Source organism: Pleurodeles waltl, chromosome 1_1 (assembly GCF_031143425.1).
Source record: "Pleurodeles waltl isolate 20211129_DDA chromosome 1_1, aPleWal1.hap1.20221129, whole genome shotgun sequence".
Classification (NCBI taxonomy): domain Eukaryota; kingdom Metazoa; phylum Chordata; class Amphibia; order Caudata; family Salamandridae; genus Pleurodeles; species Pleurodeles waltl.
In genome coordinates this window covers 966,001,226-966,028,349 of record NC_090436.1, presented here as the reverse complement: position 1 = coordinate 966,028,349, position 27,124 = coordinate 966,001,226, and the positions used below count along the sequence as shown (strand labels likewise).

Here is a 27,124-nt window from a genome sequence, read left to right as displayed (position 1 = left end):
ATATATATTTTGATGTATTATTTAAATCTGGGGTATACTTTTATATTATTGGAACCACTTGCTACCGACAAGGGGAGGGTGTAGTGTGGTCAGTTTTACGTATCCCTTGCGCATTAGCTTCAGGCTTTAGGCCTTTGTGCATTTTGCCCTGGATGTATTTTATTCCTTTGCTTGCAGCTTAGAGCCTCTGTGCACTTTGCTCTAGATGCTTTTATTCAGCTTCGTACTGTTATTTTTCAAATAGCCAGTTCTACGGTCTTGTTTTATTTTTTATATCACACTGTTTAGCCTACTTCAGCACTGGAGTTCTCCATAACACATTCCTGTTCACTCTGTGCTTCAGTCAAGGATACAGTCTGGTACATTGCCGATAGACGTGGTAGGAGTTTAGTCTTTGGCATTCCTGCGTAGGGACATTTTGTGATCACGCTGACATGTTAGTTATAAAAACACTTCCTTGTCCCAATACATGAAAGAGGGAGATTCCGACCAGGGAACCACAACTAGACGCTGACTGCCTTGTTGCAGATGCTGAACCAGATCACAGGCCTTTGCTCAGGTATGAGGGCTGATGTCTCCCCAGGGATTCAGAAAGGCAAGTTAGAAGCTTAACATTCTGTGCTCGAAATAGAACAAGCTGAAAGAGAGTAGAAATTGTTAAACACCATGATAGCGTTGTTCTTATGTTTCACTCTCCTCATGACTATTTCAATCCTACTGTGTTGTATGGTTCTGGTTATTGCGGCTCACGCCTAAATATCTAAAATGCAGTCGTTTTATTAAAACATTATATAAAACTTATACTGCCTTTGTCATTTGTATATGAGATCATATTGTAAATGAGAGAGTTGGCTTGGATCTGAGTGACCAAGACTTCCCTGAGAAGTTCCAAAGATGTCATGCGCTCGGCTGCCCAATCATCTCTTCCCTTTTGGAGAAATGAGGCACTGCTAGTTAGCCGGAGCAAAACCGGGTTTAGGATGACAGAGGTCCTTCCAAGTGGGTCCGACTCAGTCCCCCACACCGTGAACGACCCTGCTGCCTAGAAATCCAGTAGTCTCATTTAGGATAATGAGAGCCCACGCGACACAGCAGTATTTCCAGTGACACACATGTAAGAGACTGTAACTCAAATTGACATTACAGTAAACTTTTGGACATTGTACATGGCAGCCTCTTACCCTCTGTCTATGGATACAGACTGTTCCCTTTGGACGTTGGAATGCTTTGATTATGTTGTAATAATACATCTTTCTAATCATTACACTGACTCCAGTATAGTTTCTGTTTCAAGGGTGTTTATTGTTTGTGCAAAATAGTATGGGGGTAAGTGCAAGGGGTTGGGGTGATGGTGTTGGAATGTCCAGTTAGAGTCCAGTCTATTGGTATCACAGGTGCATTGTCCAATGGGGCATTGGAAGGGGAGCAATGGCAGTTCAAGGTGGACAGGGTGACATAGTGGGACAGAAGGGTGACAATCAGGAGAGTCTTATTTCCTGGCGGGGGTCTTGGCAATGTTCTCTTTCTTCTGCCTGGATCGCAGGGACCATTTGCGGGGTGGTTCTCTTTCTGCAGGGGGTGGGGTGCTGGTGGCCTGTTGGTCCTGTGGCGGTGCCTCCTGTCGACTAGCGCCGCCAGAGGTGGAAGGCTGTTCCTCGGTTTGGCTAGTGTCAGGGGGCCTTTGTTGTGCCACTGCGTCCCTAGTGGTCCCTCGTACCCATGTCAGCCAGAACCCCTGCAATGGTGACCAGGATGGTGTATATTTTAGTTAGGTCCTCCCTGATCCCCAGTTACTGTCCCTCCTACAGCCGCTGGGTCTCCTGTAAGTTGGCCAGTACCTGGCCCATGGTCTCCTGGGAATGGTGGCATGCTCCCATGATGTTTAAGAGTGCCTTGTGAAGGGTCGGTTCCCTGGGCCTGTCCTCCCCCTGTCGCACAGCAGTCCTCCCAGCTTCCCTGTTGTTCTGTGCCTCTGTCCCCTGAACAGTGTGCCCACTGCCACTGACCTCAGAGCCCTGATCGCCCTGTGTTTGTGGGGATGCCTGGGGTCCCTGTAATGGTGGACACACTGCTGATTGACGTGTCCTGGGGACAGTGTGTTTCCTGAGGGGGGAGGCTCTGTGGTGGGTTGGGACTGTGGCAGGGGAACTGACTGTCCAGAGGTCCCTGATGGGCAAGGTTGGTCATCGTGATCCAGACGTGCCGAGCTGCTGTCATCACTGTGGGCCTCTTCTCCAGGCGTGCAGAACTGCTGTCATCACTGTGGGCCTCTTCTGGGGGGGCTGGATGTAGCTGGCATCTCCTCTCCAGTGACTTTGGGTAGGGGTCCTTATGGGATGCAAATGCATTGTTAATGTATTTGTGTGTGCCATCTTGTAAAATGGGTGTGTTTCCCTGTATGGTTGTGCTTTCCCTGTCGGCTTGGCCTTGTGTGAGTGGTGATTTTGTGGGCTGGGTGAGTCTCTCTATTAGGTATTCTGGGATGAAGGGTGTCCATGCAGGTCTGTGATGGGGGTCCATGCATTGTTGTTGCATGCAGGGCTTGGTATTGGGATGGGTGGGTTGTGATGGTGGGGTATATGTGAGGTGGTGGAGTGATGGGGGCGAGGGTAGGGGTAGGGGTTTGTGATGGCATGCAGGTAGGGTGGGGGATATAGTAGCAAAGATATGACTTACCAGAGTCCAGTCCTCCTGCTACTCATGCAAGGCCCTCAGGATGCATGATCGCCAAGACTTGCTCCTTTTTCTAATGTTGTTAGTTGTGGGTGAAGAGGTGGGGGTCCACCGCCAGTCCTCTGTACAGCAATCTGGTGTCTTGAAACCACAGAACGTACCTTCCCCCGTAGGTCGTTCCACCTCTTCCTGATGTCATCCCTTGTTCTTGGGTACTTTCCCACGGCGTTGACCTGACCACGATTCTCCACCATAGCTCCATCTTCCTTGCAATGGATGTCTGCAGCACCTGTGATCATAGTGGCTGTGGCTCTACCCGGATGATTTCCTCCACCATGATCCTTAGCTCCTCCTCAGAAAACCTGGGGTGTCTTTGGTGTGCCATGGATGTGGTGTGAGTGATATGTGTGAGGATGTGTGAGGTGATGTGTGGGGTGATGTGTTGGGGTGTATACGATGATGTGCGTGGATGGTGTATGGGTGATGGTGTTCTGTGCCTCTGAGTGACTGTGTGCTCTTTGCTTGTCTCTCTGTGCTTGGTCTCTGTTTTTTTCATTGTAAGGTGTTGTGGGTAATGTGGGTGTGTGTTTTATAGTGGTATGATTGTGAGGGTGTGGTGTGTGTATGTGTGTCAGGTGTGTGTATTTTGAATTGTCCAATGTGGTGTGGTTTTGTAAGTGTGTGTGCATTTTGAGCGCAGTGGTGAGTACTGCCAATGGATTACTGCGGTTGAAAGACCGCCGCGTTGATTTGTGGATCGTGATACTGTGGGCGTATTCCTGTTGGCCTGTTGGTGTGGGTTTTGCTACCACCAGTTTATTACTGGCCTTTGGTGTGGCGGACTTGTGTGGATGTCTGTATTGTGGCGGATTTCTATGTGTGGGTCATAATACCCATGGCGGATTACTGCCGCGGTCATGGTATCTTGGCAGCCGTCGGCACGGTGGTAGATAGCATTTACCGTCAGGGTTGTAAAGAGGGCCAAAATGTTTTGAATATAAATATGAATGAATGTAGCTTTTAAAACATAATTCTGTCAAGCATAAATTATTCTACACACCACTTTTAATAGATATTAAAGCATACTAAACCAGTTTTGGCATATTTTGTCTAATATTTAATTTAAATCTCAGAATAATAAAGTGAATTTAATTTAGCATATGTAAATGATTCCAAATAAAGATAATAGTGCTGTATCATTTGTTTCTTTTGTTATAGCTTTAAAATAAATCTATATAACTATTCTACTATAAAATGTAACCTAAAGGTATTTATAATAATTTAGGGCCAGTTGTAGCAAGGTCAGAATTTGCGATTCTGAAATTGCGAGTCGGTGCGACTCGCAATTTCAGAATCGCAAATCCTGATGCAGAACGGTGTCTCAGACACCGTCTGCGACTCGCTATGGGGTCGCAAAGACCCACCTCATAAATATTAATGAGGTGGGTCGCATTTTGGGACCCCATAGCGAGTCCCTGCACTCACAGGGATGGTGGCCTGCTGAAGTCAGCAGACCTCCATGTCTGTGACTGCTTTTTCAATAAAGCAGTTTTTTTTCAATTTTGCAGCCCATTTTCCTTAAAGGAAAACGAGTTGCAAAATAAAAAAAATAACAAAACCATTTGGTTTTGTTTTTTCAGTGTAGGCAGTGGTCCATAGGACCACTGCCTGCTCTGAAAAAACCTTTTTGGCAACATTCACAAAGGGGAAGGGGTCCCATGGGGACCCCTTCTCTTTTGCGAATGAGTTACCACCAGTGTGACACTGGTGGTAACTGCGAATTGCTTTGCGACCGCATTTGCGGTCACAAAGCAATTCTGCATTGCGATGCGAGTCGCAAATAGGAAGGGAACACCCCTTCCTATTTGCAAGTCGCATTCACAATTTGCGGGTCGGTACCGACTCACAAATTGTGAATGTGCATCGCAGAAGGCTGTTTGCATGGCGCAAACTGCGATTTTCGCAGTTTGCACTATGCAAACGGCTTCCTACATCTTGCCTTCAATGAATTAAATAACCACTTACTTTTCTCTTTATGTAACAATAGGAAGATTCTGTAGTCAGGTGAAGATTTCTGTTTACAGCAGTATTACCATTATATTGAATTGATGCTTTAATTAATTTGCAGATGTTACATTAATTTAAAAATGTTTTTCAGAAGTTTGAATTGAGCAATAAATTCTCCATAATGAAAACAAATTGTTTTTGAATATTACTTACTAACTATTAAATGTGATACATAGCATTATTTATAAGTAGCTTAATTATATTTAAAATAAATTACGACAATTTTAACATTACAAATGGTTGTTAAAATATTTCAAAATTAAATGAAAAATATTTAACATTTGTATTTATTTTTCAACATTATGTATATGTTGCTTATATTTGTAACTATTTAATGTAATTTAATTTAACATAATATACTAACAGGGTTTAATTTAAACGCCTACCTTTCTATGGGATGGTGTTGTAAAACATGTGATTGGCCATGTGTGGTGGTGTACTTACTACTACTTCGGCAGTAGTAAAGTACCCTCAAAAAATTAGGTCCACCTATATTTTCAGGGGTTGGGGAGATGCAAGTTACACTTTCAGAGTATGTTTACACTCAGATTTTGTGAACAGCTAGAAAGGTGTAAACGTACTCAAAAGTGTCAGTTACTCAAAAATGTAAGTTACCTTTGTACATTCAGTAGCAAATGAACCTAGTGTACAAGGATTCAACAGACATGCTATAAAAAGACTAACTGAAGTGTAAGCCTGAAAAATTGGAATGCTCTCATATTCAATAAGCAGTTGTTATCATTGTTATTATATGCAAAAAGTGGAATATATTATATTTTTATTTAACCAGGTGAGTTGGAATTTAAATGACCAGTAATGATCAACACACAGAACGGTCTGGCCATTAAAAAGTCCCCTCCAAAATGGGAAACAACTGCTCAGACCTGGAGTTGGTTCTTTACCAGGCAGTTTTTGCCTATTTCAAGGAAACAATGTTGCCATTGAAGCAGAAAGTGTCAGTGGGAGTGCCAAGGGACAGCTGTCCCCGCCAGGAACATGGTTCCCGACGGGCTGACGGCAGTCAGACTTGTGGTCACCCACGGCGGTGCTGAATTCAGCACTGCCGTGCTGATCACAAGTCCCCTTTTCAACATGAAAAGGCTGGTGGAATTGAAGTGCTAGAGGCCACAGGGGGGCCATGCCCTGTACCTTCAAAAAGTGCATTGTCTGCTTTGCAGACAGTGTGCATTCTGTGGGTGCTGTAGTGCTACGGTATTGGCCTTGGCTCCCTACCATACGATGTTCCTTCTGGTCAGGCTGGTGGGAACATTGTAATATGACTGGGGATGAGGACGCCGTGTTGACGGCGGTCTCAACCCCGTGAGTTTGGAGGTCGGCATATCTGAACACCAAACTCATAATGAGGTACTAAGTTTTGTATCATGATAAGATTTTGTTTACTTTGGAGTTGGATGTATTAGCTGAAATTTATTTTCTTCCTGTCAGTTGTTGAGGACTTAGGTAGAGTTCCCCTCTGACACTTGAGATGCATTCAGATATATTCTTCCTGATGGAAATTAAATGATTTTTGTGTAGATCCTCCAATGCCTTTCTTCCCATCTTCTCAAGAGATGTTTGTCATCTGGCTTTGTTCCATCCATGGCAAAGGATCCACTGGTTTCTAGTTCTGTTTTGGCCGCAAGCATTTAAGAAGAACTCTGGGCCTGATTTCGAATTTGACGGACAGGTTACTCCATCACAAACGTGACAGATATCTGTATTACGATTTCCATAGGCTATTAAGGATTGAAATACAGCAGACTGGATATCCATCACATTTGTAACAGAGAAACCCTTTCTGCCAAACTCTAAATCAGGCCCTCTGCAAAGTGGTTATTTCTTCACTTTACAAAGGTTGATCATATTTTCTCCTCTTCCAAGCAGTGCAATTTTCAAGTTTAGCCTTGGAAAATTGTTGCCATCCAAATGTTGCTCCAGTAGCTGGATCTACTTAAAATGCATGTTACAAACAGCTGTGATATGGAGTGATTCCAATGTATGAGATAACAGGCAGAGTAGTATCGTGAGCACACACAATGTGGCACAGGTTTAATAACCTGAACTACAACTTCTTCCATAGTCAAGGGCACATCATTTAATATTTTCTTCATATTAACATCAGACTATTTTGAAATGATTCTAGAGTTTAGTATGTATTTAGATAACATTTTAGCACAATTGAAAATTGTAGTTGTCAAAATTAAGGCTGTGAAATGTTTCAAACAATTCCACAGCAGAATATTCAAATTGCTAATCTACCTGAAATACGTAGCTTAATCCAAAGGTATGTTTTACATGTGAACATTTGAGGTGGAGCAAAAAATGATTGAAGATTGAATAATACATTAATGTGGACACATGAGGATCAAATTGAAGGAGAACTTGAAATAACTTTCATTTTTTTTTCTTGTTACTCAAGAGTTCTGTTATTCAAGTGCTTTAAATAATAGATTTAAAACTCATAGAGATTTGAAAGATTGCGTCATTTTTAATATGCTACTATTAATAATGGACACCTCTTATTGCCAGCCTAGTGTCGTGATTCAGGCCTGTTTAACAATAGCAAGGCTACGCTGAAGGTGTGTGGAAATAGCCATTTTACATAGAGCATATAAAGCTCAATTCACAAACAGTTTGCTGTCACTCATTCTTCTTGTACTTACAGTTTCCTCCTACTTTCCAGGAGTAAGCCAGAAATGTTCATGGTTCACTCCTGAAATTCAGGATTACTACAAGAGTATTGTCATCAAAGGTGGTATTGCCTTAAAGGTAAGTGGGAATTAACACTATGGATGGCAGGGGTGGCTTGCAACCACTGAGAGTGGTTGGGCATGCAAATAGGTGGGGGTAGGTGCATGCACATGCACGCTACATGAAAGTGGGGGGACATAGAATAAATAAAATTCAAAAAACTTACCTTGTTTGAAGTTGGTGATGGACATGTCTCCTCACTCCGGTTTCCTTCTTCGCTCCAGCCTTCATCTCAGGCCCTATCCAACTACCTTAACCAAACCTGGCGCTGTTCTCATGCTGGTAACCAGCATGAAAGCAGCACCAGGATTGGAGGGAGTGGCCTCTCATGGTGCTCTTGAGAGCACTGAAGGCCTGGGCTATCTCTAACCCAGCTGTCTTTTTCGTCTCTGGGCAGTGCCTTGGGGCATTTTTTACAGCGGGGCGACACTCCTCTGCTCTAACAGAGGGGCCGCTCCTGCCCTATGGTGAGATGGTAAAATGCAACCATTACAGGGGTGCATTGCCCCTTCAAACATGTGTGGGCCCCAGTGTCACTGCATCTGCCACACTATTGGTAGTTACACCATTGTACAGGAGCAAGTCACACCTTCAATACACTTGTCTTTGTGAATTGGGCCCATCGTTTCTCAGTCCCATAACTCTATGGACCCATAGTCTCTCAATCCTGGTTAAGAAGGCTTTTGTTCAAAGTACAGGTCAAAAATCAAGGGGTTCAAAAAGTGAAAAGCAGTAGTGATTTCACCACTGCTAATAACACCTCCTTTCAGGAAAAAGGTAGAGAGAATTAGAAAAGTCTGTGAAGTAAAAGCGAAAGGTGGAACATAGGAGATATGAAAAATGAGTTAGACAGACTGAGAGTGAGTCTGTTAGAGAGGAGAGAGAAATAGAACGTGGAGGCCAAGAAAGGGAGTGGAATAACAGAGAAAGGGTGTGGGGTGTGTTAGAGATAGGGGGAGAGAAAGAAATATAGAGCAGGTTACAGAAGTGAGAGAAACAGAGTACAAGAAATTGAGAAATAGAGATGCAAATAGAGAGATATACATATCTAGTTGCAAAGGAAGAAAGCAGATGAAAGATGAAAGAGAATCTGTGTATGATGTGTTTGATTTCTTGTGTGGATACACACATAGCAAAAGTAATAGAAGTTCCTATTTTTGCTTTTTGTTCATTACCATATTACCAAATTACCCATCCAAGATTCACCACATTTGTGGTAAATAACTACCCAATTCCTTAAGTAGAAACATTTGTCAGGGTGATCCTTTAAAGCAACACAGCTGATTGTGAGGCCCTTTCTGTATATAATTGAGGCTAGAACACTGAACAATAAAAAGACATTCATGGACTTGCAGATAATTGTAAATATTTAAAAGGTACCTTCATTAGGATCCTTACTTAGGCCTGAGGATGTAGTTACTGTTGTCTCTTTTGGCTGTTGTCCATTTGTTGCTGTGTTGAATAAAGAAAATGTATGTGTTACTGTTTTACCTTGTAAGGGTAAACAAAAACAATGAGCATTTCATTTTGATTGTTTGCTCTCCATTTATCCTGCATTATGGGGGTTTGGGGTTATACATCTACTTATTTAGTTCCAGGTGATAATTACCTTTACAAATGTTTGTACTGTTGCAGGAACATTCTTGCTGCTCTCGTGTGTTATCCTTTTTACCGTTACTGTAATTTTCATTTCTACCCGAAGAACCAAATTGGGGTCCACACTTTACCCCAAATATGCTTATTAGGGTTTTTCAGTGTATGCCATTGTTCTTTTGAAAGACTTGAATGCAACTTACATTAAATATATTGATGATTTATTAGGAAGATACCTCTGCCTTAGCCACAGTTCCTGCAACTTTCCATCTTCCATATTTATTTTGATTAATTTAATGGCTTTTGTCATTGAAGGTGCCTTCTCCTTTTTCCATAAGTTTAGCTTCTGTTGTCTTTTTTCATCTTAGCAATTTTTCCCAGCATACTTGTGAGTTTCACAATTTACTGTTTGTCTCACTCAACTACTATCTAAAAAACATTAACATCCAAAACTATTTCAAACAATGTTCAATTTTTGCATTTTATGGGTCATGATTGTTTTTGTTTTTTGATTTTTTATTATTTTGAAACACGTTATTTCATCCTATCTGAGGTTAGCTTCTAAAAGGGAAAAAATATTGGTACCATTTCAATTCATGTATGACGAAATATCGGGGAAGCAGCCTCAATAATGACGCAGGAACAACAAGGTGTGTTGTCCATGAAAGCTGAACAAAGAACATGCGTGGTTAAGGCAGAGAAAAACAGACTCCGGATTGGAGAGGACGCAGTCAGGTAAGTGGGGCTGGGGTAGAGTAGTGGGGGTTGGGGTAGCCTTAGGTTTTAGGTGCGAGGGTGGGGGGTTGCTGTAGTTTTAGGGGCAGAGGTGGGGGGTTGGGGTAGTTTTAGGTTTTAGGGGCCGGGTGGGGGGTCGGGTAGTTTTAGGGGCAGGGGTGGTGGGTTGTGGTAGTTTAGGTTTTAGGGGTGGGGTCGGGGAGTCAGGGTGGTTTTAAGGGCAGAGGTGGGGGGTTGGGGTAGTTTTAGGGGTGGGGGATGGGGTAGTTTAGGTTTCAGGGGTGGGATAGTTTTAGGTTTTAGGGGTGGGTGGGGTTGTGGTAGTTTTAGGGCAGGGGTTGGGGGGTCAAGGTGGTCGCATGCTGGAATCATGCATGCCATTTCACGCATGCCTTTACCAGGAATGCCTTTACAACGAAAAACCGTTGTTAAGGCATTTGTGGTAAAGGCGTTAGTGGTAACAACGCGATCATTGTTCTGACTGCGTTGTTCAGGCATGCATGGTTCCAGCATGGTTGTTTGAAAATATATTCTAAATATCGATCACAAACATCATGCCGTACAAAAATATTGTGGTTAAAATACAGCCCACAAACATATCAACTTTAAATGCTTATAACGGAAAATACAAAAATAGTATTGTGTTGAATATTCTGGTTGAAAATAACATCATAATTGATGGTATATATTTAATTGTTTTTTACTATAATTAAAGTGAAATTACATTTAACAAAAAGAATATATAAAAACTTATTGATTTAATTTCATTTTTTTAAAATGCATGATACTTTATAAAACCTTCATAATCAATCACAATGATATTTTATTAGTAAATCATAATAAATGTTTTATGCATAGAAAAATTATTCTTAACTAAAATATATAAATGAATATTTATAAAATTCTAAAAAAAGAAACATGGGGTAAAGAATTAAAAAAAATAAAACCTAATAGAAAATAGAAAGAACAGAAAATAAAATATTTTAAAAATATATGTACTATATACTTTTGAAATAACTATGCTCAAGCTATCTTAAAGCAGTTCCAGAATTAAATTAATTTGCAGTAAACCTAACTTCAATCCGAACTGATTAAAAAGGAACACAAAAATACAAATGAGCTTTTCTATTGGTGGGTTGGAATTTATTATTCTAACTCAAATCTATCAAATACTATATTGGGGGTGTGGGGAGGGCAGATTATTCTAACTCTATACTAATACACATTGGGATAATGTTGTGGACTCTGCTGGTCTCTGACATCATTGGAGCCAGTGATGTCAAAGAACGGAATCAGAGGACTCAGGGTTCTGAAGGAGTTGGGAGGAAGGTGGCAGGAAGCAGGGATGAAGAGTTGGCACTGTCGTGGATGCTGAATAATAAAGGATCTTATCATACAAATCTTGACTTCATGGATATTGGATTCCTAACAGTGGAGACGAGGGTCTTCAGCATCCACTGAACCTGGCGTGCAATGGACCAATGATTAATCTGATCTTATACTTTTAAGAAGAACTGCTGCACCTTAGCACCTTGATTTTACAGGTATTTCACTATAATACTAATGACTTGGATCTAGGAACTACGATCTACAATTCTGAGCTTTCCTGCAACTTTGACATTTGGATTACCAATTATTGCACTTATGAGCAGTGTTATTATTATTCAGTGAGCCTAGAAGGAAACAAAAGAGTATTTCGCTACACTTATTATTTCTACTTTTATGAAAAACGCCTGGTAATACTCTTTTGAACTTTGTCTTTATAATTGATTATATTATCCTATTGATAGCGGCAACGACGATATCAATGCACAGTTGGACCCTTTGTAGATTTGAACTGTGACATTCTTAACGCGCGATTGAAACTGCACCGGTGTTCTCATCGCGTGAAGCTGCCGTCGCTCATCGCGTGAAGCCGCAGCAGCTGATTTTGAAGTCGCGCGACCGCACGTGAAATTTCAGTAAGGAAAAACCTTTTGGAAATAATAATAACCTGGCAGTCAGCAACTCACCTTGAAGTCGCGTGACGACGCGTACAGTTTCTTTGAGGAAGTAATAATTATCTCTTCTTCAATTTCAAGTGAAGTGTTTCACAGCCAGAGGAGTTTCGTTTCAAACACTGTGAGGCTGATATTGATATCAAATCTCGCGTGTGTTGAACACACAAATGACTAGACTGCTAACTTCATTTTTTTGTTTTGTTATTTATCATTCATTTACTTATAACTTATAACTTAGGTGGAAGGTATTTAATGATTAGTGGCTCAATTTTTAATATTTGACTACATTTAAGTGTTATAGATATTATTATTACTACTACTATTACTTTTACTACTTCACATTATTACTATATTTTTCACGCCATGTCTCAATTAGCTATGCTGAGTTTGGCTCAACCACCGCAATTCTTATCTGAACGTGGAGAACCCATTCTACCTTGGAAGAAATGGATTAATCTTTTTGAATCTTATTTAATTGGAATAGGTGGAGAAAAGTTTTCGCCAGCAAGGAAGCAAGGTATTCTTCTTCATAATTTAGGTATTGAAGGAAGAAATATTTATGACAGTCTTGATTTAATTGCGTTGGGCACTGCTGATGGAGACCCTAGAGATGTATATGACATGTCTGTCATGATGTTAAAAAAACATTTTGATATGCGTATAAACATAGTCATGGAAAAACATATTTTTTTTATGAGAGCACAAGCCAAAAATGAAAGAGTGGGTAATTACATTGCATCTCTGAAAACATTAGCTCAGACTTGTGAGTTTGCTGGTTTAACTGATTCTCTCATCAGAGATCAACTAGTAAGGTGCACAAATAATCCAAGGGTACAAGAAAAATTATTAGCTAAGAATCCTTCTTTGGAAGAAGCTGTTGCCATTGTGGAAAGTTTAGAGCATGCTACTTCTTGGGTTCAGGAAATGAAGAACACCACTTCAAACTGCTTAACTGAACCTTTGGTTAACTCAGCAGTAGCTAAAGTCTCGACTCAAGCAGACAGGAACGTTATACAGAAACCGATAACATATCATTTGAAAGGTGGCAATGAAATGATCAAAGATCCCAAACCAAGATGTTACAAATGTGGTAGTCCTGGACATTTGGCGAATAATCCAAGATGTTTTGCTAGAAATGTCAACTGTAGGAATTGTGGGAAGAAGGGACATTTGGCGAAAGTTTGTAAGAACCAAAAGGTCAATGCAGTAGATGAAACTGTGTTAAGTCAAGATTTGATCTTAAATGTGAAGTGTCCTATTATTCATAATTCTCTTATAAATAGTGATACTAAGTTAATTATGCCAAAATATGATATAGAAATTGATGGTAAGATTGTTCAGGTTCTAGCGGATTCAGGTTCTCCTTTCACCTTAATAGGAGACAAAAATTGGGAAACAATCTTTGGCAATGATCATATTGAACTTCTTCCTCCAGACATTGATCCCATAGGTTATGGGGGACAGAGAATTGATTTACTTGGCTATTCTCTAATGACAATCAAATTCAAAGGGCGTGAAACGGTTGGGAAAATTTATGTAGCCAAACAAGGTGATAACTTGCTGGGGTGGAGACATCAAAGGGATCTTGGCATTATTCTCAACCCAAACTCTCCAGAACAAGTTCTGTCTATATCTAATTTTGGGAATGATACTTCAATTGTAAATGAATTTTCTGAAGTGTTTAGTGACAAATTGGGTTTATTAGCTGGTTTCAAACATAGAATCATTCTAAAAGATTCGGCCAAACCAGTAGTATATAAGGTAAGAAAGGTCCCTCATTTGATGTTGTTCCTATTGCAGGATGAGCTTAATAGATTGTTAAATTTGGGTGTTATAGAGGAAATTGTGGCTTCTGAATGGTTGGCCCCCATTGTTTTGGTTCCCAAGGATAATGGTTCAAAAATTAGGATGTGTGTAGACTTGGGAGGCCTCAACCAGGGTATATGGGTCGATCGCCAACCATTACCTAACATTAATGAGACTCTAACCATGCTCTCGGAGGCTAAGGTATTTAGTGTATTGGATCTATCGGCGGCTTATCATCAAGTTTTACTTCATGAAGACTCGAGACATCTAACTTCTTTTGTCACGCCTTTGGGGGCTTTTCGGTTTATTAGAATGCCGTTTGGTTTAGCATCGGCTGCTGCATGTTTTCAAAGGGTAATGAAGGAGGTCCTTAAGGGTTTAAATTCAGTGTTATTTTTTCAAGATGATATGCTAATATATGGGAAGGATGAAGAGGAACATGACATTGCTCTCCGAGCAGTTTTGAGAAGACTAAAAGAAAAAGGTTTAACCTTAAAAAAAGCAAAGTGTAAATTTGGAGTTGGTACAGTCTCTTATCTGGGACACACTATTTCCAGAGACGGTATCAAGCCTAAAGAGATGTTGGCTAAATCCATGATATCTATGCCTATCCCTTCTGACAGAGATCAAGTGCGATCATTCCTTGGTTTAGCTGAATACTACTCAAAATTTATTAAGCATTTTGCAAGTGTAGTTCAGCCGTTGAGAGCTATGCTAAAGAAGGGTGTTGATTTTTTGTGGTCTTCGGAGTGTGATGAGGCTTTTGATATTGTCAAATCCAGAATTGGTGAGATGCCCACACTGGGGCATTTTGATACTCGAAGAAAGACCTTGTTGTCCACAGATGCAAGCCTTAAAGGTTTGGGTGCAGTCCTTTCACAGTTGGTTGATGGTGAGGAGAGAGTAGTGGCTTTTGCCTCTCGTTCCTTAAGAGAGGCAGAAACACGTTATTCAGTAATAGAGCGTGAAGCTTTGGTATGTAATTGGGCTGTCAACCATTTTAGATATTACCTTTGGGGGTTACCATTTGTAATTAAGAGCGATCATAGGCCTTTGGTACAAATGTTTTCATGTCGCAATATAGAGAATATGACTCCTCGCATCAAACGTTGGGTGGAGAACCTAATTGAGTAACATTTTCATGTGGAATACTTTCCAGGAAAGGAGAATATTCCTGCCGATTCTCTTTCTAGATTACCTTTGTCAGACAATACCACAAATGTTCAGGTTCCAGTTTTGTGGGTGAAGGAGCCAGCTGTTGATAAAGAGGAATGGGAACGGGAATGTGAACAAGACACTGCTCGTGCACTTATTTTAGAATATGTTGTGAAAGGTTGGCCTGATTTACACATTTGTCCAGACAGTATTAGAGCGTTTTGGAATGTTAGGGATGAATTGAGCATTGTGGGGATGGATGTGTACAGAGGTGACCCACTTGGGTTGCATGAGAAGTTGATTAATTTAGCCCATGAAGGACATTTTGGAAGGAACTTGACCAAGTCCAGGGTCAGAGAATGTTATTGGTGGCCTGGCTTGGACAGACAGGTTGAAGAGATAGTAAAGGATTGTGTGCACTGTGCAAGGAGTGATAAATCCAGGAATGTAAGAACTGCTCCTTTATCCCCAATTGGTGTCCCTGATGAGCCATGGTGCAAACTAGGCTTAGATCTTGTGGGGCCATTTGAAAATCTATCTCACAATGAGAGATTTGTAATTATATTGGTTGATTATATGTCTAAATGGGTCACTGCTTGTTGTGTAAGTGCCATTACCACTAAGGTGGTGATAGAGTTCTTAACTGATGTTTTTGCATGTGAAGGCATTCCGAAAGTGATAATTACTGATAATGGAGTGCAATTTACTTCACTGGAAATGAAGAATTTCCTCAACAATTTGGCCATCTCTCATCTTCCCACGGCTTTATATTCACCTCAAGCCAATGGCTTGGTTGAGAAAATGAACCAATTGGTAGTGGCCAGTGCTCAAACTGCCATGGACAATAACGTTCCTTTAAAAACTGTTCTCAGGGAGAAATTATGGGCTCACAGAAATACCCCCAATGCTGTTACTGGTATGTCCCCTTTTAGACTATTGAAGGGTAGATTAGCGGGTTCTAAACTTAATCCCTTGTGGTTATTAGCTGATAAGGGTTTTGGGGAGTCACCTGCAGACAAGGGTACTGTCCAACGCAAAATTATTGATAATCAGGCGAAGTATAAGGAGGCATTTGATAAGAGACATGGTGCCCATCAAAGGTTATGGCATGAAGGTGACCTGGTGTATATTAAAAAACCTTTTTGGTCAAAAAAAGGAATGTCTAAGTTTATGGGTCTGAAGAAAATTGTACAAGTAAAAAGAAATGTTGTTGTTCCTGAAGGAGGTGAAGTATGGAGCATGTCGCGTCTAGCTAAGTGTATGAATGATAAACCAGTAACAGATGAACCACTTAAAGAAGGAAATCTTCATGGGTCTGATCTAGATTCTGATGAGAAGTTTAAAAAAGGTGTAAGGAATAGGATAACTCCAAAATACCTAGAAGACTTTATACGTTAAGGATGTCATCACATGATTGCACATTACATGATTATATGTTGATTTCATATTTAGTACTCATTCTTTTGTCATTTCATTGTTTCTGCTTGTATTCTTATGAACTGTAGCTGCAATTTTGTTGATGTACCTTTTATTTTTATGTTGTTGAGTTTACAATGTTTCAAGTAATGTTTAAGTTAAATTTGTTATTATTTCTATAGGAGGGAGATGTGTTGTGGACTCTGCTGGTCTCTGACATCATTGGAGCCAGTGATGTCAGAGAACGGAATCAGAGGACTCGGGGTTCTGAAGGAGTTGGGAGGAAGGTGGCAGGAAGCATGGATGAAGAGTTGGCACTGTCGTGGATGCTGAATAATAAAGGATCTTATCATACAAATCTTGACTTCATGGATATTGGATTCCTAACAGATAAGTAGATACAACGCTAGAGGGAGGCTATTCCACAGTTTTGATGCTGGAAAAGCAAAAGATCTGTCACCCTTGCTGGCTTTATGTACTTTTGGAATTTGTAGTAACAGATATCTAATAGATCTGAGTAATCAGGCTGATAATAGGGCTTCAGTCTGTTCCTTAAATAAACAGGGCCAATTGGATAAAAAGCTCTAGAAATAATGACTAAAGCCTTGAATTCTGCATGTTTAAACACCGTAAGCCAATGCATCTGTTTCAAATAGGAAGTAACTGATTGCTGAAAAGAAATTCTGAAAATCTGTCTAGCACCCGAAATTTGAATCATCTGGAGTCTATAAATCAAAGATGTTAGAGTCAGAAATACAGGATGTTGGAGTAGTCCGGCCTTGATGTAACTATAGAGTGAACAATGATCTTCTGAGTATTATCAGGACCTAATTGAATTATTTTTCCAACATTTTACTTTTGTACAACAGACCAATGACAGATTTTGAATTAGTGGTGCCAATATTAAATTGGTATCAAATTTGATAACCAAGTTTCTTGCAAGAGAAGAAGGTATTGGAGCAGGCCCTAATTCATCAGGTCACCATTTAATAGTTTGAGGAGGGCTCTTCTTCTAAAATACATAATATAAGTCTTGCCTGAATTTAGTTTAGGACGTTTCATGGCCGTTCACTTTGATACATCACGGAAACACTGTTTTAACATTGGTAAGGCATCACAACTATCCTCCCGAAATGATAGAAGCAGCTGGGCGTCATCCGCATGAGGAATCACTTATAAACTCCAGGTTTCAATCAGATTGTCCTGTGGTTTCACATAGATATTTAATAAAGTGAAGTTTATTGCGGAACCCTGAGTGACCCAATAACGGAGAGGTTCAGCAGGGGAGGTAATGGGGGGGAGGTGAACTGCCTACGTTCAGTCCATGAAATATGATTTTAGCCAAGCATGTTACAACCTGTTACAATCATGTTATTTCAGCCAAGCAATAGAGAACAATGGAAATAGTGTATTGAAGGAAGCATTTTGTAGATGGACACTTGGATTTTGTAATTCTTTGGGGAAATAAAAAAAAAATCAGCTGATTATCTAATGTAGTCTGTATTTCTATTGGGCACTTGAAGAAAATATTCTACAGATTGTTGCTGTGATGTTATATAGTTCAGGAAAGCATTTTTTAGATCAAACTCTGTATTTTTCTGTTGATAAATGAAAATGATTACCATTGTGTTGTGATAAATATTTGCAGATAATCCCATGTCTTAATAAAAGGTATTAACTCTAGATTCTTTTTGAGGTTTAGTGAACTCCATGGTAACATTCCTTTCAGAGCACCCTTTCTAGGATAAGGACATGATCTCTGATGCAGATGAACTACTAGCCTGTGTCAAGCAGCTCCCCTCATAATCCTCTCCCCTCCTGCTCGTGCTGCTCTTCAAAACTTGAAGAGCTTCATATCGTTCATAAACTGAAAGCCAATTTATATTGAACAGCTGTAGCTGGAGATCTGCAAATACTTCACAATTGTCTATAGGTTTGAGGGTGATCTTTTCCCATAAGTTTAATTTATAAGTAGTGTCCAGAAATTTTGAAACTACAGACAGCTAGAAATTAAGCAAGGACATATAAGTAGAACTAAGGCCCTAATTTTGAGTTTGGCAGATGGGAACACCAGACTCCCAGGACTGTAGTGGTGACCACCCCACTGGTCCCATTATGACTTTCCAGCTGAGCTGACGGGCACCTGTCAGCCCAGCAGGAAAGTGGTGGCAGAATTGTCACCGGCTTGTAATCAAGCCGGCGGCAATGCTGCCTCCCGCAGGTGGTTCCAGCACCCTTGTAATGCACACTCTCTGCTGTGGCAGGAGGACCCCTTCACAGTCCATGCCACGGGCACAGGCAGTGCAGGGGCCCTCCTGGGACCCATGCACCTGTTCTCTGCGAGCCTTTTCATGGCGGTGAAACCAGCATACAGTGCCACAATGGCTGATTGCAACCTGCACCTGCTGGCAGCCCGGCAGGATCACCAATCCAGCAGAGACGCACTCCCCTAGCAGTCGGACTGCCAGGGTCGTAAATTGGCAGTCAGACCGCCACAGCAGCGGCAGTCCGACTACCACCGTGGGTCTGGCGGTCCTAGGGCCTCCAGACTCATAATTAGTCCCTTGGTCTGACAGGGCAGACAGTGTGTTAAGCTAAATCCAAATGCAGCAAAATCATTGTGATACCAACACATAGAGGACACTAATTTTGATAGAAAGATGAGAACCATGTGCAGTGAGTTAATAATGCTCCATCCTTTGGAAAGGAATTTTTGACAAATTTAGAGTGACAGAAGTTACTAATCCCTAAAAGAGTATGTTTGTCACCCATCACTAACACAGAAGTCACTTACCACAAAAACCTTAGCGGTCACATATCAAATTACACCACCTGAGGAGGCAAGCTGCTCTGAGGATGAATAATTGACCAAGGTGTTCAAGAATAGCAACACCGACTTGATGTTGGTCAGGGCAAAAGGGTAACACCACCTTTTTATGGATTAGGGCACTGTAATAGAGCTCCCCAATGATTAAACAGGACATAGAATGCACTGAACCACTGGTATGATCACTTCACTTCCAGCTGCCTGAGGAGAATCTCTGACTCTTCACGTCTTGAGTGAGAGCAATAGGTGGCCCACAACTGCCCTGCAACATAACACTTTGGGAAATTATGTTTTATAAATATTGGGGTCAGTATACACCTAGGTCAGTTTAATCACTTCTGGTGTTACTTCTAGTAGTTGTGTATTGCTTATTTTGTAATATGAATTACATGACATGAAGATAAGGAAGACGTTCACTCACATTCACTCATTTCATGGAAAAACATATACCTATATCAGACATTATTAGCTGTGGTTATTGATACAATCACTGGTGTTGCTGCCAATTGTTTTGACTTTGTTGCTTCAATATATAAATAAATAAAAAACTGATTGTTGGTTCCATTTCTTATCAAAGTATGACAGAAACATTTGTACTTGAATTGTTATACTTCAAGATACCTTTTTCTCATTGGCTAGTTGCACTGTTGCGAATGTTATCTAAGACTGCTGAAGCAACTTTAGAAACTTTGGGAATACAGATCCTTCTTATCTTATGGACCATTTCCAAGGACAGCATGATCAACTTTCAATGACTCTGACTATGTCTCTCTCTACCCATTGTAATTGGACAACACATATTTCAACTGTTTTTCTGTGATCCTGTTTCTGGAAGTTTAACTTATAATTTAGTATTGTTAGCATCATGAGGACTTGAATTAGCAGAAAATGAGTAATATAATTTAAAGTTGTTCCTATCAGGAGACCCCAAGATATTTCTTACCCAGGGCCCCCAAATTCTTTAAGATGACACTGCTGTAATGTTAGGCATGTGGTGCAGTGGACTTATGGTGGACTTGTTTCACTGTTACTCCTAACATCTGCTGTGTCTAACAGAACCTTGGCTAACAGATGGCAGTGCCTCCATGGTGGATGAAATAATGCTTACTACATTCAAAATCTATGAGTAAGATTGTCGCACCCCTCTTGGGGTGTGGTTGCAGTTCCAACCTTTCAGAATATATCTTCTCCAACTAGACTTTTCTTGTCAGATCTAAGTTTTATCCATGATGTCAGGGTATTAAATTTGCAGTTGCTCAATACGGAGCCAACATATTTGGCTTAGCATCCTCTTCATTCAGTATGGACAACAAGCATAGTCGTAGTCTTGTGGGACCCAATGCCTTTCTCTTGCACAGCCACTTTGGGCTGCCTCCAGGCAGCAAAAATCTCAGGAAAATCTCTCAACATGGCTGCAATGTAATTGGAAAACCTTTCATTTATAATCCATGACCAGCTTGCTGATTAAAGTTGTGTCCACTTCCAGGCCCATCACCTCGCAAGTAGAACCCCCACACACATTTTCCTTACTATTTTAGCAAGTAATATTTTGCAAGGACAACCCCATATGCACACGGGGACCGGATCAATATCTTCTATATGTACAGTGTCCCATGGGACTCATTCAAAATGTAACACATTTTGGGAAATCCACCAATTAAAGTCATATCATACTATCCCAGTAATATCCTATTCAAAGTTCATGTGCAGTAGTCAGTAAGACAGTTTGAGACACCTCCCTCCCTCTGTTACTAGATTTATTGTAATCAATAAGAACTGCAATTTGATCCACAGTGCCCTTATATGTATATCTGAAAATTATGTACAGAACCAGAGGCAATGTACAGTGTTTTAGTTATATTATATATATGTTTGTTTACCCATTTGAGCACTGTGTCGTCTGCACTTTTGTTCACTATCATACTGACCACTACATATGAACTGTGAATATATACTAGCGAAAGTAACCTCTATCAATCCTGTGTTTTCTTCTTTAATTTCAAGTAATAAGATAATACTGTGATAGTATGATATGTCATTGATTGGCGGTGCCCCCAAAATCTGTTACGGGGTGTCCAACATTGCAAGGCATTATCTACTTTTTTTTTTATTTGCTTGGAGAGAATATTCAGTTCATCACCATAATACAGAAAAGAAAAAAGACACGTATAAATTAAGATGCATACACATACAAAACATCTTTTAAATCTGGTACCTGCCCCAAATCTTCTCATATTTATCTAACAAATGTATCCTTTTATAATATTTTTTTCTGTTTGGCTACCTATCTTCATTTTCGAACCCATGAATAAAATGAAGGTGACTCCTTTGCCTTCCATAATTCGGTAATCAATGAACGTTCACAAGCATCACTATATGCCACCACCTATGTCTGGCCGTAGATGACACTCCTAGATTTTTAGAACTACCTAATAATATTAGCAAAGTATCTGGGGCCACAATTATTTTTTTCCATCTGTTTGTTAATTCAGTCAAATGTGGCTTTCCAGAATGCCTGTAATTTTGAACACGTCATTAACATATGAAGCCATGTTGCCCTTCGTTGTCATCTTGGGCATTGATCGGGGATAGGTGGGTTCCGTTCATGTATAAAAGAAATGGGTGTTTAATATTCACGCCATTTACCAAACAGTTGTCTTATTTTAACATTTGCCCCTTCTAACGCTCTGCTACAGTGATCTGAGGCTCCTACCCAATCTTCGCATTCACCCGAGTGTCTATCTGAAGTTTATCTGTTTGTATAATTCTTTTTATTATTGTTCTTGTTTAGAATTTAAAGTATATAAATATCTAACCCATTCTTTAGTTCTTTATAGTACATTAAGACAGCGTTTCAACAACAGAGTGTGAATTTTCAGTCTAATTCAGTTAAAGAATACGAAGTTAAGCCATAATTTGTATATATATGAAAATGCATATCAGCCCGCAGCACCTTTACATTCACTACAGGCTTGCTCTCCAGTGATGAAGTTCAGTTGTTCTGTCCAGCTTCCTATTGGGCCCAGCCCTAGCAGTTGCCAGTGATGCCGTTTGTTAAATGCTAAAATATCACTTATCAAGAAGGCTTTCTGAATGTATGGAAGGAATTTGTAATCTTCAGAAAAAAAGTTGAGTTCACTCTATATTTAATGTATTTAATGTGCGATAGGGCACCAAATTAAGATTAGGATTTTGTTTGAGGAAGATCAAACAGAGACTTTTACCACCACACACTGAGCTAGACAATAATTGCCACTAGTTGTCATACTAACACCTAGATGTAAATATTGTGGTGTTTAGTACATTTGCGCCATATATAGGGGGTCATTCTGACCCTGGCGGTCGACCGCGGGAGCACCGCCAACAGGCTGGCGGTGCTCCCATGGGCATTCTGACCGCGGCGGTACAGCCGCGGTCAGAAACGGAAAACCGGCGGTGTCCCGCCGGTTTCCCGCTGCCCTGGGGAATCCTCCATGGCGGCACTGCCTGGATTCCGACCCCCTTACCGCCAGCCTGGCTCTGGCGGTTTTGACCGCCAGAACATGGCTGGCGGTAACGGGTGTCGAAGGGCCCCCTAACAGGGCCCCACCAAGATTTTCAGTGTCTGCCGAGCAGCCACTGAAAATCGCGACGGGTGCAACTGCACCCGTCGCACCCCTTCCACTCCGCCGGCTCCATTCGGAGTCGGCATCCTCATGGAAGGGGGTTTCCCGCTGGGCTGGCGGGCGGCCTTCTGGCGGTCGCCCGCCAGCCCAGCGGGAATCTCAGAATTACCGCGGCGGTCTTCTGACCGCGCAGCGGTATTCTGACAGCGGGACTTTGGCGGGCGGCCTCCGCCGCCCGCCAAAGTCAGAATGACCGCCATAGTCTCTAAAATTAGATATTACTAATCCACTTTATAGCCTGGCAGTGATCAAGCTTTTGTAATCCAGTCCTGGGCTGTTTTTTAGAAATGCGCTGATCAGAGCTTTAAAATGTGTTCCAAAGAATACAGCAATATTGGTATCATTTTAGAAGCTCCTCATACATGGCTTTTGAACAAGTCGCAGTGGCTGGAAACTTTTTAACTTGTCACAGTGTCTCAATTTAGGGCAATCATCTATGAGAGCCACCTCGGAAATCTATCCTTCAATCTCTTCCTAAATATCCTGTCAGAATCAGGAAACAGAAAAAAGTGATGATAAAGGTAATTTTCACCTGATATCTTTGACACCACTGTTCGACAAATTGTTAGAAACGTTTGGCTTTCACCAACTGCAGTAATTTTTCAAAGAGAACAATCTCTTAGGCTTGTTTTAAACAGGTTTTTGACGAGGCCAAAGTACTGAGGTAGAAATGCCACTTGTTGTAGATGAACTAAAGATCTACTTTGAAGGCAGTGCTAGCCACATTAAACACTGCCTCTTAATTAAGATTTTGGCTGAAGCTAGATTTGTAGTCACTCTGCTGGAGTGGCTATTATCCTTCCTAGCTGATGGTGGCTGAGGGGTGCCTCCTTCGTTTTTTGCGTGTGAAAAAGGGCAAGTGAACATTGGTGTTCCACAAAGAGGTGATTCTTTTTTGCTTTTTTAAAAATTCTATACCTGTGTCCCCGGTTTTAAGTTTTATAATTAGTAGGTCCAATTTCTACTCGTATGTGAATGACATCCTGCTCATTTTTGGATTATATCCTTTTGATCAATGAGGATTTGGAAGCCATGATTAAGGGCCTCATTACAACTGCCTGGGTTACAGTAGCGGTTTGACTGCCGCCAGAGCTTTTGGTTCAACTGCTTTGGTGGCAGTCTGACTGCCATATTACGACCGTGGCAGTTGCACCACAGTCAGACCACCAGCACTGCCTATTTACCTTCACAGGAGGGACTGGCAGTGCTGGCGGTCCTAATCCTCCGGGACAGTGGTGCAAGAAGGACCATCCTGGGGATTATGACCCCCTCTCTGCCAGCTTTTACATGGCGGAGACAGGGTGCAGGGGCCCCAAGGCCCGCCCCGTCGTGCTGCACAGTGCGATGAGTGCTGGTGCACCCTATGCACTGTAACATTGCCACCGGCTCAATTATGAGCCGGTGTCAATGTTGTATGCTGTTCCCCGCTGGGACAGAGGGAGGAAGCACCGTTTCCGCCTGCTGACCCAGCGGGGGACTCGTAATGTGGTCTGCGGGACCGTGGCCATACTGGTGGCTATCTTCAAACTGTAGCCAAAGAACAACACCACCAAAATTTTAATTCTCTTTGCCACCACTGCAACTGTCTGTTGGAGCATCATTGTGACACCTTTGGTCAGTGGTCCATCGCTTGAAGCAGCAAAATAATGATTGCTGTTCATCTCTCGACATCCAGATAGCCAAGATCACTAACAAATGTTTTGTAGAGCTGAGTATCCATAAAAAAAACCTTCTGTTTATTGACACTAAATATCAAATTTCTGTTGTCAGTGCCATGATCCAGGCCAGATATGACTACTCAAATGTAATCTGTCTATAGCCCCTGGGGAAAAAACTTTAAACTTCTCTTACTAGTGCAAAATACTACTGCACCATTGTTTTCTGGTGTTTTCTGGTCTTCCAAGAAAGGGAACATATCTTCACTGAGCTCAGACAGTCACATTGGTTACCCATCCACAGCAAGTTTCGTTTCTAGGCCTTTTCAATTGCATAGTGTGCTTCATTTGATAACTCCTATGGATCTGGCAGATACATTTGAGTGGTACATCCCCAACTGTGCACTTAGATCTTTGAACCAAGGTTTTATGGTGTTTCCAAAGACAAATAAACGACTTTCAGCAACAGGGCGGTCTTTGTCACCACAGCTAAACTGTGAGATTATGTGCCCCTCTCTTTACTTGTTAAGTTTAATATCAGACATGTTAAACAACGTCTTAAAAGCTGCCTTTTTAACTATTATTTCCGCTAGACCTTTTTCAGAGCTTCTGTGCCAGGTTTCTCCTCTTTCATCTGCACACTAGCTTCCAGTTGTTTATCAGTCAGCGTCAAGAACCTCTGTAAATGTGCACATTCCAAATCAATAAACATAGAACAGCAAAGCACGCCTACCTGTCACCACTGACATTTTCACCCATATGGGCCTTCAGCCATGCAGGTGGGAGCTGATTTAGGCAAGAATGCATGGCGTACTTGTGGTTGCTCAGGCTCGAAATGTAGTGATGCAACTGCCCTTGTGCCTGTGTGCAGTGCTATGCCACTGCTGTGCTGCCACACTCAAAATGAGGATGAAATGCCTGATTTAGAAAGTGGTGTTATGTTATGTTATACGGACCTTCTAAAGCCCACGCTCACCAACAGATTTCATGGCACTGAGAGCACTAGCAGCTGAAGGCAGACATATTATTCATATGCTTGTCTGAAAAGCCATGTTTTTAGCAAGGTTCTGAAAAGCTTGGTGAGGTAACAGCTTTTATATTATCCGGGAGGGACTTCCAGACCCCAGGTGCCAATACAGCGAACCTGGTTCCCCCGCCATTCTTTCCTCTTGAAACTGGAAATCTGTAAAAGGTTGAGATGATCACACCTGAGATGGGTGTATGATTCCATATCAAGAGGGACAAAAAGTGGGACTTTTCCCATGGCAAATTCTAAAGAGTGTACAGCATGTTTTGAAGAGGGATCTCTAAGCCACTGGAAGCCAGTGCGGTTCCTTTAACAAAGGTTTAGTGTGACAAAATCTCAGACGTTAATAGACCAGTCTAGCATCTTTGTTTTGGAAGACCTGCAATATTTGGTTAAGGCCCTGCGGGAAACCCAAATAAAGAGCATTGGCATAATCGATACGCAACATCACCAGGGCTATTACTATCTGAATAATGGCCTTCAACAGAGAAAAATTTCCTAATTTTTTTAATATATATATATATATATATATATATTTTTTTTTATTTTTTATTTTGTTAAAATATAATTTTCTGAAAAGCATTAGTGCCATGCTTTACCTCACAATACTTCCCATAAGGGGGAGGAAATTCTCCCAGAGTTATGTTCTCTGGATTTAGAACTTATTCAGAAATACAAGCATTTACTGTTATTATTCAACACTTCCTTACTATGCGCCCCAGGAGCTTCATGTTATCCTGGGAAGAGTAGCCTGTATAAATCGGACTTGTGCTTTCTGGTATGATAGGTTTTATTTATTTTAACCTTTCTGCCATTACTTTGACCAAGATCATGATATCCTTCTTGGGCAATGAGATGACACTGTAGCCTTCACATTATAGAAATTGCCTGGGCATTATAGAAATAATTCTTCTGATGAAGTCCCTACTCAGTTCCCCTTTACTATGCCATTGCAACATGTTGGAGAGTTGGGGTGTCAGTTGGGCACTGTAGTTCATACAGACATCTCACAGAAGGCTTCATTCCTACGGATTTGCCACCAGTAGTCATGTCGCTCACAACACTTCTTTTTCTTCTCCCATAATTCCTTCACAATTGCCTTCTTCTAGGTCTCTCCAGTATTGTCATTCAAGATGAAGAGTTGGATATGACACTTTCTCTTGGTTCATAGAATCTCTGCTTTCTGATTTGTCATCATGACTCAATTTGCCTGGTGAAAATGCTATTTACTTTATGTTTGGATGTTGTGAGATTTCCAAGGTTTTGCTTGTCAGGGTTCACAGTGCATAATTTTGTTTGTTCTTTGATGATCCCTTCTAGTCCTTTTATTGGTAAATTATTTCACTCCTGCGACAAGCTTTCATCATTATTCCCACAACTAAACGTGCATGTTGCCCATCTTACTTGGGGTAATGTAACTGAATTTTGGCTATTTTTTTTAGCTATTCAGTTATCTCTGTCTTTTTGTTAGCGATCTGCTATGGTTCTTTTTGTAAATTCCTCTCTGTATTGTGGCTGAGTTTCCTTGCCATCTTTCTGAACATGTCATATGCCTTTGGGGCTTCTATCAGCAGGGTCTTGCTAACGTTTTGATGCCTTACCCTTTCTTGCCCAGACTTGAGTGACTAAACTTCTACGACAGTCCCTTCTGTTTAGTTATCTGCCACGTCCACAGATCCATGGAATTCTCTGGTCCCTCGATGTTAAGAGGTGAGCATCCTGATGGTTTTCAGCAATATATATTCGACCAACAA

General features: G+C 41.1%; 1 protein-coding gene across 3 annotated transcripts in view; it reads right to left on the bottom strand.

Annotated features, from left to right (window-relative positions):
* EMCN (endomucin) overlaps positions 1–27,124 on the bottom strand; it is a 678,554-nt gene that overhangs the window by 342,209 nt on the left and 309,221 nt on the right. For 2 of the 3 annotated variants that reach the window (XM_069230226.1, XM_069230228.1), the window contains one exon: positions 8,872–8,943. In XM_069230226.1, the coding sequence (XP_069086327.1) occupies positions 8,872–8,943 (72 nt within the window). The remainder of the gene's footprint in view (positions 1–8,871; positions 8,944–27,124) is intronic. The other variant, XM_069230227.1, reaches the window with a different exon arrangement.